The sequence below is a fragment of the Apaloderma vittatum genome, unplaced genomic scaffold (assembly GCF_000703405.1).
Source record: "Apaloderma vittatum isolate BGI_N311 unplaced genomic scaffold, ASM70340v1 scaffold15832, whole genome shotgun sequence".
Lineage (NCBI taxonomy): Eukaryota > Metazoa > Chordata > Aves > Trogoniformes > Trogonidae > Apaloderma > Apaloderma vittatum.
The window spans coordinates 45,093-63,767 of NW_009704369.1; the positions used below are offsets into that span (position 1 = coordinate 45,093).

Sequence of the window (18,675 nt, forward strand, 5' to 3'; positions counted from 1 at the left end):
TCATATCTTTTTAGCATGATACTGCAAAATGATATTAGAAAAAGCCTAATTCTGCTGCTCTTTGAAGGTCAATGGAAATTGTTTTTCTCTGAAGGAACTTCAGAACTGGGTCTGTCAGGCATATATATGTTCTGAGATCTGAAACCGCAGTATGGAGAAGTCTTGAAGAAATCCTACCCACCAGACAGAAGAGCGAATCACTAAGATTTAAATACAAATTTTATACATTTCAAGACCCAAGTGAGAAGGCACTGAACAGCTTTTCTCTTAAGGAATATAAGCCTGGATTCACACAAGCATCAGCATATAATTCAATTCCTGAATATTAAAATTTTCCCCGGTGTTGAAGGGGGAGCTGACAAGTTCAAGGGAAAAAAACCCTGAGGATCACTATTCTGAGACTACATGTGGCTCAGCAAAACTCTGAATTACGAATGGCTGGCAACAGGGAATGTACTGGGGAAAACAGTATGTGGAGTTTCCCTTTTCCTTTTACCCCAACACCCATAACTATTGGAAACAGTTATAGTGCTAGCTGCATTTTTTCCTTCCTATGGCTGACCTGAAGTTCTGAGTATATCTGTCCTAAATTTTGTGACTGAAATGTATTTTCCTTTTTTCCATCACTTTACTCTGTAAAGTTGGTAAAGATGATCTACAGGGATGGATCTGGCTTTCTGTCACGACTGTCATGTTATGGCTTAAAGAAATCAAAGAGTCAGTTTCTGGAGGTTATTACATTTTAGGACAGTGGGAAGTCTCTGTGCATTATTTTTTTTTTAAAAAAAAACCATTAAACTGCTAGGTGGCTTGGGCTTTTAGAGCCATATCCAGTTTGTTAATTCACAGATTCTGGTTTGCTTCTTCTATTTGTTTCTTCATGACAAGTGAAAGCTTGCTCAACGTAAATGTTACTGAAAACCTTTACAGCAGGTCTAGTTTGTGTTTTGCTATAAAGAAATGGGAATACTTGGACGATAGTACGTCAAAGTAAACTCTTCATGTGAGTGAAAGCCATCACAAGCACTGAAATTTTACTGTACTTCAGTACCTAAATGGCAAATTTTACCCTTTTGTTGAGAACCTGTGCAGTAAAGTCAAGAACTGTAACAACATTAGAAAAAATAACAACTCACAGCAGTCTGGGAAAAAGCATTGTTTTTTCTGCAATTCCACCATGACTGGGTAACACAGTGTTAGTGACAACATGTCCTGTCTGTGCTGAGTGTTCTTTGTTATTTTAGTTGCCCTTTTATCTCCAGTGTATCCTTGCATAATAATATTTTCTACTGCAAATAAATTTCTCAGGTGAAACTGAGGCTGCAGTAGGGTCCACGGGGAAATTTCTAACACTGGCAGTTCTTTCTCAAGTGTTGATAGGCTGAAAAGACTGTAAAAAAAATGTTTTGTAAAGAAAGGAATGAATAAAAAAAAGAAACATAGAAGTAGAAAAAGCTTTAAAACAAAATAATGAAGGATGTTAAAAAGTAATTCACAAAAAAGAAGAAGGAAAATACTTCAACCAGGACTGAGCAGCTGCAGGAAGTAAATTACGAAAGTAAACAGACTAAAAACGAATTAAAAAATAGAGAACGATAAGTAAAGGTGAAGTAGAAGAGAAGAAAGAAACAGATTTGGATTTACCTTGTTTGAGTTGTTAATTATTTCACTAAGCAATGCTAATACTGAACTGGTGAGAAACACTGAAAGCATGACTGGTGGTGGAAAAGCATATATTGGTTTCTCAAACATCCCAGAGCCTCGAGCACTACAGGATGTTTGCACTCTTGTTTATACCCAAGATGTAGCCCAAACATTCAGCTTAAAGTGTCAACACTATTCGTTTTGAATAAAGTGAAACATAAAGCAGTTAATTCTGAACTTAGCTAGATCCCCATGCCACTGGTATCTGGCACTGCTGCTCTCTCTGTGCGTTGGGATCAGCTAGAAGTTCCTTCTGTGGGACGCCAGGAACTAGCTTGACCACACTTTGTTTAAATGTTGAGAAATATTCTTGGATCTTTAGAAACTCTCATAGCTAATGAGGGCTGACTACTTAAAAACAAATAAAAACCACTGCCGAATTAGAGCTGCTGGTAATGTGTTATTGCTTCAAGCTCCCAACCAGCTGAATTGTGATTGCTTCTATTTAGAACATGTTGCCTCAGGAAACCCAAAGTAATTAAAGACAAGCTGAAAAATAATAATACAGAGAGAGTAAAAAGATCTGCAGCAGCAAAGCTATCTTCTGAAAGGAAGAACATTACACAAAACCTGTACTGCAGGTAATACACTTCTCCTTGAGCTAGTCTTTGAATAAACATGATGAGCAAAAATCAAAGCAGAACTGACAGTGAAGTAGGTAAACTTTCCCACCATTTCTGTTAAAGAAAAATTTTCTTGCTCAAATATCTACAGGGCAGTGAGGGTAATACTCTTTGAGGATAATATCTTTAAATGTTATTATATGAATTTTTAATTGGTTATTCAGCAACAGTTATTAGTTAAAAAATAGCAACTCCTTCTAAGTAGCTGCTTTTTGTCAGAAACAGTATTAAAAAGTCAGAGGTAGGTTCTTCCTCCTAAACTGCTGTGGTTTATTTTATTATACAGATTTTATTTAGTTCTCTTGCCTCTTCACAAGCAGAAAATTGGCCTACCTGGCCAGCAAGGATTATTATGATAGCATTCTTCCCAGGACAGTATAAAACTGTGGGAAAAAAAAAAAGTCAGCACACTCTTAAGTAACAGCATTTAAATATATTTTGTCTGGAGAAGAGATATGTATCAAGTCACAAACTTATTAAGAGATTGTCTTCCATTAGAATTTGGTGGGGTTTTTTTTGAGAAATACACTCCCAGGACAACAGTAAGTGAACACAAAACTGGACAAGCAGGATGAATGATGGAAGAAACTGGCAGAATTGTCAGTGCACATACTGTGGAATGGCTGGTGGAGGCAAAAATTCTGTGGAGAATGTAAAAATAGGATGCCTGAAACTGGATGCCCAATTAAGTGAGGAACAACAGGTTGGTTAGAAGAATTTGGAACTGTGAAAGCATCAGGATTGAGGAGGAGAGATCTAGGATGGCACATTTATGAATGGAGGTATAAAGGAAAATAGTAGTGACGGTAGAATACTCTGTACTCTAATTCCAAGAAATGGATTCAAATGAGTGGAAAATGATCTACAGCAGAGCACGGGAGAGGGATGGAATGTGACAGGAATTAAAGAATATGAAAAAGACCTCCTGCAATCAAAGTTTGTCAATTGATGTTTTTCAAATAAAAACTAAATTATAAATGATTTTCCAATAATGTCTAACAGTTTATGTACATTCAGAAAGAACTGGCTAATTCATAGAAGAAAAATCAGATGATAGCTATCAGAAAGCATGATATTCAGAGTTTCAGGAAGTCTCTAAGCCAAATTAATAAAGATTGGGAAAGACTGGAGGAGAGTGGATTTTATTATGTTCCTTTTTTATTCTAAAACATTTCCTTGGGTATCCATTATTTGCCGTACCAGAAGACTTGCCTAGGCTGCTTTTAGGGTAATATAATTTATGTCACTATTATTTATGCCACTATTGCCACTCTTAAAGAGTTCATGTACAGATCCTTCCTATACATCCAGAAATCACTATAAAAATATATTCAGAAATTGTCTGGAGCATACAAGTGAATATGAAGACAAGCATCCTACATTTAAGTTAAACATGTTAGCTATCCAAGGAAGCCTGTTTCTTTTTCAGATGAGATAAAAATGATATAATATAGAATAGAGCAAGATAAACTACCATTTCTGTCCTGTAAGTTTTGCAGCTTGTAAGAACTAATTCTGGGCTGATTGCCAGCTTCCCATAAAAAGAAATAAGCTGACTCCTGAAGACATCTGCCCCTTCTGCAGCTGGGCAAAGAGCCTAGATGACCAGCTAAGACTGTGATTTATTTTTCAGGTGGTTCTGTGTAGATAAGGTATGGGGTTTTGACTTATCCAACAAACTGTCAGTAACCAATGGAAGTCAAACCATTTTCCTTAAGGCGTTCCTTATGATATACCATACTTGTAAGACAGATAGCGTGATACAAGTTAGACAGATTGAAGTATTCTACAACTGGAAAGTCTCTAGAGAAAAAGAAGGTGATTAGAAAACATTGCCCCATAAAAATTATCTTATTTCTCTAGTTATGATTATTTCATGATACCTTAACATACACTTTTCATGGAAGATTTTTTCCTTTCTCTGAGTTCATGCTTGCTCATAATAAATTACCAAAGTATAAGTTCTATTTAAATTTTAAAATTGATTTATATATATTGTTGAAATATGGACCTAGATCTTGCAGTTAGTTACAAGTTCTTAAAATATATGTAGTTTGCATATTTCCCTATTATGCTGTATTAAGCATGAAATTGCTTAAGTAATTCTTTAACGTTTGCTTAAGAGATGTGATTAACATAATAAGGGTAGAACAAGCACCTGTTTATGCATGTAGTCTGCAGCTCATTGAAGAACATTCCAAAATAGTATTTGCCTGAGCCTATTGGTGGTATTATTCAGAGAAAATAAACAAAATTTTTGTTCAGTTTGAGATTGAGCAAATACTATCTGCATGAATATATTTCATTTTAAGCCTTAATCAGCATGTGATTAATTCTCCAAGGAGCTGCTTAGTCATCACAATAAAAACATCCCACGTAAGAGCTGTACAAACAGAAAGAAATGTTATTCAAGAACATTTCTATAAAATTCATGTTGGCATTTATTTAGCCATAAGCATTCTTAGTTTTTCCTTATAAATGAAGACCTAGACAAAAGGTTTTCTGTTTCTTTAGTTTTCTTCCCCTCTTGACCCTTCAAAATAAGGAATAATTTCTAAGAGAATCTATATTTGCACACATATTTATTTTTTTCTTCTGATACTGTTTTCATAGGCTATCTTTTGTTTGCAGAGTAAACCACTGCCTTTCTCACAAATTTACAAGGCATTAGAATTTAACTATTTGTTTTTCTTATGCATTTCAAGTAACCTAGCTGGTGTAGCACAAGTCAGATTGTAAATTCTCAAGGAGCCTAAGAGTGAGGTAAATTTGCTGTATTGCTTTGCTATATTTTATGAAGAGAGCAAAGATAAAATAACTAACGATTTTTTTTTTAAATAACAGTGAACTACTTTGATACTCATAAAACTCTTTCACCACAAGATATGGCCTTCTCTGACCATTTTCATACAGGAGAAAACCAATACAGTTGAGTGATGGTAGATCCCTCTCAAGTATAGTTCAATATAAACACTATGAGGCTCTCAATGACAGTAATATTCCGAGTTGATGTAATTACTCCTATGTAGTTATACTCATACACAGTTATAACACAATCCTTGGGCAAATATCTTTATCCAGCCAACAAACAGACAGGAGTCCCTCTGACGGGTATAATGGCTCCTTTCCTTTAGGGAAAAATGAGCTAATAAAAAATTTGACATGAGGGTCATATACGATAAATTTAATCTTTCTTTCTTTTACATGATTTTCTTTCCCTTGAAAAACATATACTTCTGTGCATGATTGTGCTGTGCCCATTTCTTCTCTACCTTTTTGAATGAAGTAAAAACGTAGCAATATTGCAACAATTTCAAAAGAAAAATTTCCAAATTTTGTTACTATGATACACATTGAAATATGAAATGCCACAATTTTCCTCTGTCTTCTCAAAAGAAAATTTATATACTTGTGTAGTAGCATACCTCCATCAACGCATTCTGGGGTGAAAGAAATATCATCAACAGCAAATTCTGTGGGTTCACTCCACCCCACTTCAGCTTCGAAGACAACTCTGAAAGGGCTGTAACTGGAGAGGACGACATTTGCATACATCCATTTGTTTTCTTCATTTCTTCTAGAAGACCACATAAGAATATCCATTCCGTGCTCTTCAGTTGTGTATACCTGTTGGCAATGAAACCCAAGAGATGCAACTGAATCAGCATTAAGCAACAGAGAACTGGAGGTAGCAACGTACCCCAAGCCCAGTAGTGCAGTTAGCTGCCTGGGAAATACTGGCCCTCTTAGATATAGTTCAAAACCACACCTTAATGGCAATGACCAAATGTTACTGAATGCTTTTGCTCATGTTAGTTCAGCTACAAACAAAAAACTACTATGAAAACAAGATAAAATAAAAATGAAAACTGGAAAACCTACAGTCAATTTTGACCTGACATGCAGAAGCTAATGAGTAAAGAGCTAGCTGCAAATTCATCTAAACATTGAAGAAAAGACTGAGAAGAATCTTGAGCTACACTTTCATCTCTAAAAGTTGACCTCTTTATAGTTGATAGACTAGGTGCAGATTTTAGGAATATAAACAAAAAGCTTAGCTTAGGGATTTAAGTCTGGTAGAAGCAATTTATAATATGTTGCTTTAGGCATTCATGGTGAAGTGGCTCATGTATATTTAGGAAAGCCATATATATTAATAAAAACTAAATAATCAAATAGTGAAAGCAATGAGAATTCACAATCAACCAACAACTGATAAATTAATGCCAAGCACAGGAAATTCTGGAGATTACACAGGTAGTTGCTCTTCCCACTCAGGTGTGCATTACACTTAAACAATCTAAACCAGGTCAGAAATAATGAAAAATAACTGGAATAATGAAAATACACACATTCTAGATGTTCCAGATGGTAACTATTTCTTTACACACTGAATATTTTAATTATTATCCTTTCCTCATCGCTTTCAACAACATCCTTCTCTTAATCTTCTAGACTAATTTTCCAGTGTCCCATGGGTTCATGTTCCAACTTGAGTGCCCCAGTTCAGTGGTAGAACATAGACCCTGAGACTCAAGAAAGTTGTAGAATTAAACTCATAATAATGATTTGTAAAACTACATACCTTTGACTCTCCTAGCCAACCTAATGGGACAGAAAAGCTAAAAGTCCAAGTGGCACCACGAGCCACATACTTTATAGAAGGTGGTGTATTGATTAGATTATCTCTGATGCCTGAACACTCTTGCAAGATATTTAATTTTTGCAGGAGAGGCACATCAAGAAGACTAATGTACAACAATCTAAATCAGGATCTAATTTTACCAAGCCTTATGTTTGGTTAGAGGACTGTGTAACAGCAATGTCTTATCACTGTTTTCTTAAAAGCACGCATCTTGCAGAGCTGAAAGGACAGGTGTTGAAAAGAAATGGCTTATTCAACTAATAAAAAATGAAAAACTGTGTGTAATCACATTATCAGGCTCTAAGGCATTAGTGAGTTGAAATAGAATTAACTCTTAAGCAGAGTAACTTTACATGTGAGGTTAGGACTATGTTACAACACCTGTATGTGTCCCTGGAAGAATTCACTCTCTTACGAATCACTAAATACAATAATCTCACTGATGTACAATTTTACAGCACATAATAGTGCTAGCATGGTTCTATTATTGCATCACGCAGTGGTATTTTCTACTTCTTTGAATGTTAATATTGAGATAACACCACTTTGAATATGTCTCATTGTTAAGTCTCATATGTGCACAAATAACTGTTGGGGAAGGGGAAAGAATCAAAAGCGTTTGAAGACAATACTAGAGTCTCTTTTAATGGGACAGTTAAAGAATGGCCAATTGTTTAAAATCAGATTTTTTTCCCATTTCTCTCTGTTAGGTTGGTAGAAGTTTGTAATAGTAAAAAATTCAAGGCATGCTGCCCACCTGAGCAGTTCTGTCTATGCATAGAGATATTGCATCATGTCCATATTGAGCCTGGTCTCGGAGCATGGAGTCATTCTCTGAGCATACAGATCAAGCTCAGTACAAACAATAAATCCATCATTAAACCTGCTGTATGTATACTAGCCAATGGGTCTGGGTTGGCAGTCAAACTTAGACTAAAGTTCAATGTTTTGATAACATCAGCTTCTGTTGTCATAGATGCATGGTAATTTCATATGCCTTGTCTTTCTTTTATTTGAGATTTAACTGACGTTTACCACAAAGTAAGGGCATATAGAAAAGTAATTACTACAAATTAGTTAGTATGTTGTGTTAACTTGTGTGGCTGTGTCCTCAGATAGGTTTGACTAAAGTTTAAACCTGGTGTATGTTTTCTCATAACAAGCACATAGCTAATCTGCGGAAATAGAGCATTTAGCATCTCTAAACTGGTACGTAGGAAATCTCAGGTGAGCTCCCAGCTCTGCTCCATTTGTCATGCATGCTCCTGGGGAATTCTTTCAATCCCACTTTCTGCTAAAATATTCTCCTGAATACTTCTACTTCTCCAACACTTTACTATCCATAACTATTCCAGGAAAGAGTCTGCATTCATATATGTATCTTCAAAAAATTTAGATGAAATTCTAAAAGAATGATAAATAATTGAAGATATACACTAAATCAAATGAGACTACAATGGAGTTCAGAAAAACAGGAAGCCCAAGCTCTCTGTTCCTTTAGCTCGGGATACAGATCTCATTCTTTCAGAGACTGTGCCTACAGAAAGTGAAGAAACAATTATAAGATGTAATTCTGTATTCTTCACTGATGTTACCCATGTTACTGAGAGTTGAAGCATGTTCTGGGTCAGGAAGTATGTTTAGCATATACAGGATTTTTGCTGGCTCATATAAACACATACAGCACATGAAAGGTAGCACAAATTCTCATGGATTTGAACTCCCTAGAGCCCTGGAGAGCTACAGCTGTGTGGTACTTAATGCCTCCAGCGACTACACCACCTCCTTACACAGCATCCTATGAACTCTGTGCAAGGTAGCCCAGTAGTGGAAACAATTTAACATGTGAAAGACGAAAAATCTAGCAAGATGAATCCCATTATATGGCATGTAATAAAAAAAAATTAAATCTAACAAATATCTACTCTACTACCGAGTCCCTATATCTGTCTATTCCTCATTTTGTACTGACACACAGAATTGAAATCACAAAGAATAGGAACCAACAGAAATAGAGATAATCATTCACAGCAGAGTGAAAAACTCAGGAGTGAAGACACCAAATACATACTTCAGAGTGGTTTTAAGAAGAATTTAGCATGATAATCTACATAAGACAAATATGTGAGTGAAGCTTTTGCTTCCTGGTCTTTCTCCAAGGTGCCTTTGCCAGCTGGTTCATTTGTAGTCCATATGAGAACAGCATTCTTCAGCAAATTCCATCTCCCTGCCTCAAAATCGTGACTCAGTTCTAATTCTCCACAGCATGTCCTGTGTGTTAGAAACTACCGAACTCTTTTTTCAGCTTCTATTTCATTTTGGAGATGGGAAAATTGCATGCACTTTTGAAGGTCGTGAAATATAAACTGCTATTTTCTACTTAGTCATCAGCAGTTACAACTCGTGGCTAACGCTACCCTCATGCTGATTTTTCAAGATAAGATACTACCTTCTTGCTCTTCCCTGACTAGCAGTTGGCATGCTGGAATGTCCTATGTTCTGTTTGCATTGACTAATAACCAAGAAGCCAATGCAGGTCGAAAGGGTGTATAAGAGATGCATCCTCCCATCATTCCCAACATACAGACTTTAATTACCAGCCAAGGAGGCAGGAAAATCATGTGAGAAACACCTGTATTTTCACGTCAGGAGGCACCAGAGACTTGTGTCAGCTGGGAAATCTTCCCATTGACTCCAGTGAATAATGATGCAATGCTTCAGCTCTACATCCTTGAAATCATGCCTTTGAACTCCTCACATTCCTTGGAAGTCATTACTGCACATTTTCCTTGGACACCAGTGGCAAACTGAAGTTGTTATTTTAAAGCCCACATACCAGATTAGCAAAACTGGATCACAATTCACTCTCACAATAGAGAAGTACTTTCAAAAGGTATCTACCTCTTTTTATTTCTTTAAACATGAATTTGAAGTAATAAAAAATGTAGTAATTTCTAGTAAAATTGACCTGTCCTATACCAAAATTTACTATATCTCAGGTCTGTTAATATCAACAAAAACCAAGGCAGAAAACTTATATATTATAGTTATACTCTTTAACTGGAAATTAATTTCGGGTTTTGTCATTTGTATGAAAAACTCCTGAAGTAAACTGACAGAGACAGAATTCCAAAATTTATTGAAAGCTGAATATTTTTTGTCTCTCTGACACACAACCAATAGGATCTTCATTGGAATGAAACAGATGTGAAAATCACCTCCATTTCTTGCCGAAATTTCTCTCCTGCTTCATTAAATAAAACTAAATAATTATAATAATGTAAAAAGAAATGGATTTGTTTAATTTATGTTTGTAGCATAACACAGTAAAAATTGTTTCAATTAAGAGCGATTCTTGTTCATACCATAATTAATGGATATATTAGACCAATTAAGCATTTATTACTGCATCACTCATCACCCAAGGGCTGTTACCATATACTCCTACAAAAGTTAGTGCTTTTGTACTTTATGATTACGAAGCAACTTTTTTCTCCTGTTGGTTAATAGCTGGCTGATATCCTGATGCATCGGTATTCAGATCTTTTAAACATCATTCATTCTATGTTAATTCAAGAGCTGCTGTAAACATTGTGTTCTTTTTAAAGATAATAATAATAGCCTATACTCTTGGTTTCCTTATGGACAAATTACAGAGCTAATGACAATAGAACTGTGCAATTGAAATGTACACTGTGGATGCAGAACAGAAGCACTTTGAATTCCTTTTTCTGTATTCTCAGCGATTATTCATTTCTTGATAAAACCAGGATTATTCCCCTAACTTCACATTATTTTGTGCAGTTCTACTACATCTATTTCCTATACCAATACATCCCTTATCTTTATCTTTCTTTTTTACAGATTCCCTGTATGTCATTTTAATCACATATCTCAGTGTATTCTATATCTGCAGTCCTTCTTTATTTTTTTTTAATTTAGACTTGACCAGAGAGCTGTATTTCAGATAACAGCTATAATGTCCTTTTTTCTAGTGATGTTATTACATTTTAGCACATTTTCAGACTTCCTATTACAGTTTGACTTTTTTCACCTTTAATGAGACCTGAACAAAATCTTGACTGAGCTGTTGCTTTTGAAGTTTTGGACTGTTGATTTTGTTGGTTTTAATTTTTGTTCTTTTAGGCTTTTTTTTGTGTTTTTTTTTTTAATTTTTACTTAAATTGTTACAGTTCATTTATATTCTTGACTTAATAACTGTGACAGTTGATGCTCAAATGGATTATTAGTTTGATAGAAAAAAGCAAAATATTCATAAGGGTAAACTGGGTTTGGGATAGGATAATAATTCCTTGCTGAGTACTTCTCTGTGTTATGAATATTGTTATCGTTTCTATGTAAAAAGTACATTTTACAAAGCCACAAACAGGAAACCTTACCTGTATGTGGAAGTAAGAAAATTTTTAATGGATCTCTTTATGAAATTAAAGGTAAAAAGAATTAATTAAACTAGTTAGTCTGTTTGAAATGCAAAAAAATATTAAAAGCAGGTTCTGTTTGTCTGTGTGCCTACTAACTCACACATAGGCCACACACATTTACTTATTCATTAATGCTAACAGTTCTGTGATGCTTAAAAAACTTCAGCAGCTCCCTCAGAAAATCTTGTCTGCACTCTTACTTGCTGTTGTGTCCAGGATACTTGAATTTAAACAAATAGATAATCACAGATAATCTGACAGTATTACAGTTATCAACAGATCTAAAAAGCAATTGCTATTTGCTTTTTACTTCAATTTAATCTGGAACTGCTCTTATCCTTTACCTACTCTTGTTTTCTTAATGTGCAGACTTTACGTACATGGAAGGATAAATAATGTAAACTGTAAAAAATGGGCTTGAAGATATAGTGGAGTATTTTAAAACCTACACTCAGATAATAAATCTACAAGACTGCAATATGAACATTTCTTAAAAATTGATCTTAAATAACCAAAGTATCTTTGGGAAGAATGCACTTTTATGTACTGAATATAAAGAAATGTTAAAATACTGTAATTTAAAACTCGTAAAGCAGAAGTATCTGCTGCTTATACTAATTTCACATAATACTGTTTTTGTCTTTGTTATTATTAATTAAGTTCATAGCAACACTCAGAGTATGCATTAACTAGGTGCTAGAGAACACATGGAGATGCAAGTCCCATTCTGAAAAAAATACTTTAAAAAAAGATAGACAAAGGGTGAAATGAAAGGTAATATTATTCTTTGGCTGCATATATATATGGAGAAGCCTTTTCACGCTGGACAGCGGAGCAGTGACAGAGTTTGCCCAGAGAGCCTGAGCGGTTTCAATTTTTGGAAGTTTTCAAGACTGGGTAGATTCCTGAGACACCTAGTGTGAGCATGTAGCTGACCAGGGGGTTGGCCTAGGGACCTCCTGAGGCTGCTCCAGCCTGAACGGCACTGTAAACCCATGGAATTGTGCTATTGTTCTTCACAGCGGAGAAACAGACCAAAGACAAAGAGAATAAGTGCAAAAACAGTGGTAGAGGCTTCCTGATTTAATTCCAGTTCCAAATCCAAAAATATTCTTGCTCAGTTTTAACACAGATTAATTTAGTTCAGGAGTTTGACTGTGCATGCGAATTTTCATGTTCTGTAACACACAGTAAAACTGGCATAACTTGTATTTTCAATATTTAAAAAACTGCCACAGATCAGAGTCTTGATCAGATCTCTAAAATGGTAGTATGGTTAAATGCTTTGTTTCCATTTATTTTTATCAAACACTCTCCATACACAGTAACATTAATATATTTAAAACTTTTATTTTAAACCACATCTTGTTTTTGTCCTAAATATTCGAAACTGCCTCTATATTATTTTAAAGAGTGAATTGTGCAGAGAACTGTGCTGATGTTCCTTAGGTTTAGATATGGCGTCAAACGTGCAATATTAATTCTTGCGTTTGCAGCAAGAAGACTTTGAGTGGAATTAAAACTAAAAGAGAATTGTCACTTTGTTGCCAAAAGCTTTGTTTATAGGTATAACTGCAGTGATGTTGTGATGAAGTACTGCTCATTATAGACACAAGAAATGCAGATACTACTAAAGCAAATATTACGGTGTCATGATGTAGTAGAAGTGCTGTTCTCTTACCTTTAAGACTCCTGTTTGCCTAGAGGCAAACATCCAGAACCAGAACCGAACCCTGCAGACCCCGAGGCTAGCTGGGAAGAGTTTGGTGGTAATTATCCTTGCTCTGTTTCCTTCCTTCTGGGCAGATGAATTAACATACAAAAAATACTGTCCTTTACCTTAATAAAAAGATTAAAAAAATAATAATTATAGTTTTTCAATATAACTTTATGCTTCAGAGCATGGCCATTTTTACACACATAGATACTGATATCTTTTACTACATACATGTATACCCTACCTTGGTTGTACAGAGACCTTCCATGTAAATACTTTGTGTATTTCTGGTTTTTACATACAATATTAAAATAACCTTCCTCAGAGCTCACTCTACCTTTTTTATCCTTGTGTAAATATTTGATTCACATTTGAATAACAAATTTTTAACATGTTGCAAACACAAGCACTCACTCACAGATTCCAAGGATCAGTTTGAAGGCTGACATTGCCGGAGTCAGGAGCTCCTTCACTAACAGTGCTTACCCAGGAAACCTCCCTGTCACTCAGCATGGCAGTATGGAACACATTAAAGACCTGAGGCTTCTTACTGGGCCAAAGTTTACACACTTCCTATTATTCAGCTGATGCTGAAGAAGTACAAAGTAGCATAAAAGACAATTCATCCTTCAGTTCCAAGCAGAAAAAGATGCTGCCCTCCTACAACCCGAAAGGGGCCTACCAACTAAAATTGGCACATACAAGCAAGACCAAGTGGTTGAATAGGCAAATCATGCTGCTAACTTGCAGTAGGGCTTTTTTATTAAATAAAAGTAGCCATTTCTGTGTGATCGCTTTAATTCCATTCGCCAGGGTAAAAGTAAAGTTTGATTCTGCATAGAGAGAAGTCTATGACAAAAGTTCCTGTGGTGAAGAGATTTTTCACAAAGAAGAGGGCACCTGTTGGGGCTGTCCTGAGCAGTGATGCACAGAGCACAGAAGACCTTAGCCGACAACTTTCTCCTAAATCCAAGAAAGCAACACCTGAAGATCAGAGATGAGTCAGTAGTTGTTTTGGAGTAGCTGAACTACTCCAAAGAAAGATTTAACCCTAAGGCTCAATTCTTGTTCCTGATGTAAAAGACTGAATTCCCCTCCCTTGTAACCATTTGTCCTTCAACTTTGCCACCAATAAAACCAAATTATGTTACAACAAAAATAAGAAGCCTTTTTTCATCTGTAAGATCAATATGAGATATAATCTAGCATTTCTTAGCAATGTGGCAAATACGGATTTTAAGAAAACAAAATCAAAAAGGTTCTTATTGCTGTGTTAATTCAGGTGTCAAACCCTCTTGGAATGGGATGAAAATTCTAAAACTATTTCCATTGTGAAGTGAGATGCAGTTATTTCTAACTAAAATTGATCAAAATTTTAGGTCTTTCACTCATAAAATGAAGTTATTTACTGGGCTTTCAAAAAACTATACAACAAGCCATTCTTGCAGACCTACAAATGGTCATTTGTTCAGAGTGAGAATTATTTAGTGTGGATCTCAGTCAAAGGAAATTCAGAATTTGGACTTTTTTTTAAAATTGTGATGGCTGTCAATTGAACGTTCATAGTTTCTCTTGCTGTCTCTGAAGCCATCTCATTTGAGGTGATGTTTTCAGATGAGGTTATCTGAGTATCATATTATGCCTCAAGCTTTTTCAAGAAACACTTAAATTTTCTCAGGACAGAAAAAGCTATTTGAAATATAATGACATGGATTTATTATATTTTTAATGAATTCAATAGTCCCATATAGTTGTATACTGACCAGGAAACTGGAATATCAAGGTACTTGGCTGCTTGGTGTATAAGATACATTGGAAAATGACATATTATATATAGCAAAAGTTATGCAACTCTGATTTTGCGTGTAGCTGAAGTTTTTGAGGTTGAAATGTTCTGCACTTCATCAGCTACATAATCTGAAAATGGACTTGTGAACATTCAGTTGATACAGCTGGTCCCTGATGATTTCAGTGTCCACAGATGGAAAGTCACTGTTCCCATGCTTGTGGTCCTCCAACTCAGGGGATGGGGCAGCCCAAGGCTTATCAGTATGAGGAAAGACTGAGGAAAAAAACCACATTGAACCCCTCTGTTTTTTCTTCGTCCCTATTAATCAAATTAACATCTTCTACAAGTATTGGTCCTATGTTTTCTATTCACACTGCAGTTACAGAAAACATGAGTATTAGGGCCCGACACACAAGGTTTCATACAAAGCTTTCATTTTAATCCAGTGACTTCTATTAGGAATGAACAAAATACTAGTAATTGGTGAGGAAAACACTGAGCTGGTGATTGGGAGACAGGGAGATAATAGCAGATTAAGCTGTCTTCTCAGAAGAAACACTAGTTAGCCAGAGACAGCAAGATAGCCTAATGTTGTTTTGCCTGGGTGCAAGGTGATATTGGAAACACAAACCTCATAGTTTCATGGAACTGCCTATAAAAATGCCTACAATGCAACGAGGTTTTCCAGAGATTGACTAGAGCGCTGTCAGGGTCATTGTGTGGTGTCAGTCAAGGTGCTGGTAAATACAAGCTCTACACTTTGTGTTCAGGTGACCAGAGAGAAATGGATGGCTGGACTTAAATTTGCACCTTTGTTTACCCACAAGTTTTCACCTATTCAGCAGTGCGGGAATTCACTGTCAGGGCACTTATGAGCAAGATCTGAGAGAATGTCATAGTGACCCATAATTATTGACAAATATATCCTCCTTTATTGTACTAAAAGTTTCATATCTAATGATATTATTGCTGACAGTTATTGCATTCGTACTGTTTTAAAAAGAGATTTGCTTTTTACCAGATGAGATGATTAATTAGTATCTTCATAGTATATTTAGCAGCTCATTGTCTAGGAAATTAGTAAATAAATGTATCAAGCTGAAGTAGAGTATAAGGAATGATATAATCAGGACCACTCCGAAAAGAGCAAAGATTAAAAACATTGGTAATAAGCTAATATTCCAGGTTTTGTGTTTAAATAAAACACAAAAGTTACTAGATAGTAACTAGAAAAGACTCAATATATTAAAACATATAACATATTTTTCCATGGTGTTTTTGTGATATGTACTCTCTATTGTAATTTTAATACAAAAGTGAACATCTTAAGTGCCTGTTGGAACTGCTTTGCTAACTGCTCACTATGATTTTTCTGCATATACAATAAGCTCAGCTGATCACACTGAGATTTGCTGTTGTCTTGGTGCTAATCTACGGGAATTTTCTTTGAATTCGGTGAATATTCCATTTTCCCAAAACTGATGTAGGACACATGTCAATACCTGGTGTATGGTCAGTATCAGGACCTGTTTGTCCCACGACAGCACTGTTGCTAATATTCCAGTCAAAGTCATCACTGGAGTCTTGTGTTAATCCACATGCAGTGGTCCATTCTTGGTCTTGTGTTTCAAAATTACAGCTTCCAGGAATACTTGCATAGTAGCCTGAAAATATAGCAAGAAGTAAATTATCATTCCAGCTCTTTTATGCAAGAGGCTCTGATTAACATATCATACATGGTAATGGAAAGAATTCTGTTTAGCTAATCATAGAATCACAGAATGCGTTGGGTTGGAAGGGACATTTAAAGGTCATTTTTCCCAGCCCGCCTACTGTGAGCAGGGACATTTTCAACTAGATCAGGCTGCTCAGAGCCCCACCAAGCCTGACCTTGAATGTCTCCAGGGATGGGGCCTCCACCACCTCTCTGGGCAACCTGTTTCTATGCATCACCACGCTCACTGTAAAAAACTTCTTCCTCATGTTCTAGCTGCCTTTGGTTTAAAACCATTACTCCTTGCTAAAAAGATTGCCCCCATCTTTTTCATAGGTTTCCCTTAAGTACTGAAAAGTTGTAACAAAGTGTCCCCACAGCCTTCTTTTCTCCAGGCTGAACAATCCCAACTCTCTCAGCCTGTCTTCGTAGGAAAGGTCCATGAGAGCAGAGGGGCAGAACCACCTCTCAATCTGCTGACCACACTCATTTTGATTCGGCCCAGGATGCAATTGGCCTTCTGGGCTGCAAGCACACCTTGTTGGCTCACGTCCAGCTTTTCCTCCACCAAAATTTCATTACATGTTTTGAGCAGGAAGTTGAACTAGACAATCTCCAGAGGTGCCTTCCCACCTCAATCATTTTGTGCTCGTGTTAGTGCTATTCACAACATGGCCTTCATGAATCATGGAAGTAATATGCAACTGCACTGAACGGCCACATTGACACTGTATTACAAGCAACATGTAAGTCTAATAAAGCTTAAATCCAGCACCAAACACTATCACACACAGGTAGAGCTAAGAAGTGAACCCTTTAATCGAAACAAGTACAATTATCTTGTGCAGTTCTACCAAGATCAAAGCCCCAACACATTTGGAATACTGGTCATGATAGATTACCTGACTTCAGGAATTTTACCCTAATATCTTAACAATGCATTCAGAAGGCTATTATTAATAAATATTTATGAACAATGTTTATAGGGTTGACAGAGTCACCAGACGTATCTGCACCTGCTGCGTATGTTTTATTTTATGGGTAAATGGAGCCTATTTAGAAGCCATCAGAAGAGGATTGTTCCATTTATCTAAAAAATTACTTTTATTTCAATAATTCAAGCACTCCTCTAGTTAGTTCATCAACACTGAGGTTTGCTATTAATCAAATCTGGGTGAATAATTGGCTGAAATTCATGAAAACTGAAACTGCTTTCATGTGTGGTTTTTTCACCTCAGTACTTCTAGGAGGTTACCGAAAGAGATTGAAATTTTTGCCAGATTGCCTGACTGGACTGAACGAACCATAGAGTAAATAATTTCCATTAGTTCAGGTAAAAAAATAATAATTAAAAAAAGAGTCCACCAGCTTACTTGGATACAATTAATTTCATACACAGTCTGTTGTAAATCCTGCACAGTGGAATTTCTGATGAGTAGGTTATAGTCCATCTACTGCTTTAGAGTTACACTAGTATAAAACTACAGTAGAATGTGAAATAAACTCAGACCTTAAGCTCACAGAAAATGAGAAAACTGCAGACAAATGTGGCCATAACCACTTGTAACGAGGCAGGATAAACCGTGAAGGATTCTGTGCCTGTTCTCTTTTCTGATTAAATAACTTCTCTTACCTTTTCATTAAAAATTTGAGGTGTACGTATCTGGAAAGTATTACATGCCCATGCATGTTTTTTATTCCTGTCTGTAAGGTATACACACAGGGAAAAGGTGTGTTTACCCAAATGTAAGGCCTCATTTGTCGAAACTAAGATATAACAGATAGGGAAATATTATATTTGAGGCTTATCTGCGTATTCTGTATGCCAGATTACATATCTCTCTCCTCTACTGCTAACTTGATATTTTGTAAGTTCTGCAGCAACAGAAAGACTAAATATTGATGAAAACATTTTGGTGTAACCACAGACTTTCCATCTCCAATATAAGGATAATTTATTTATTTTAAGTGAATATCAGTATTTATTTAACTACTTTTCTTGGAAAATATTTTCTGCATAGCAAAGTATAGCAAAGACTGT

At 35.8% G+C, this 18,675-nt stretch overlaps 1 protein-coding gene across 1 annotated transcript in view; it reads right to left on the bottom strand.

Moving 5' to 3' along the window:
- Nucleotides 1-18,675, bottom strand: part of LOC104270614 (MAM and LDL-receptor class A domain-containing protein 1-like) — a gene marked incomplete at its 5' end in the record, with an annotated part of 114,384 nt that overhangs the window by 19,613 nt on the left and 76,096 nt on the right. Inside the window, 3 exons of the mRNA XM_009865025.1 lie at nucleotides 5,753-5,954; nucleotides 13,096-13,253; nucleotides 16,423-16,584. Coding sequence (XP_009863327.1) covers nucleotides 5,753-5,954; nucleotides 13,096-13,253; nucleotides 16,423-16,584 — 522 coding nt within the window. The remainder of the gene's footprint in view (nucleotides 1-5,752; nucleotides 5,955-13,095; nucleotides 13,254-16,422; nucleotides 16,585-18,675) is intronic.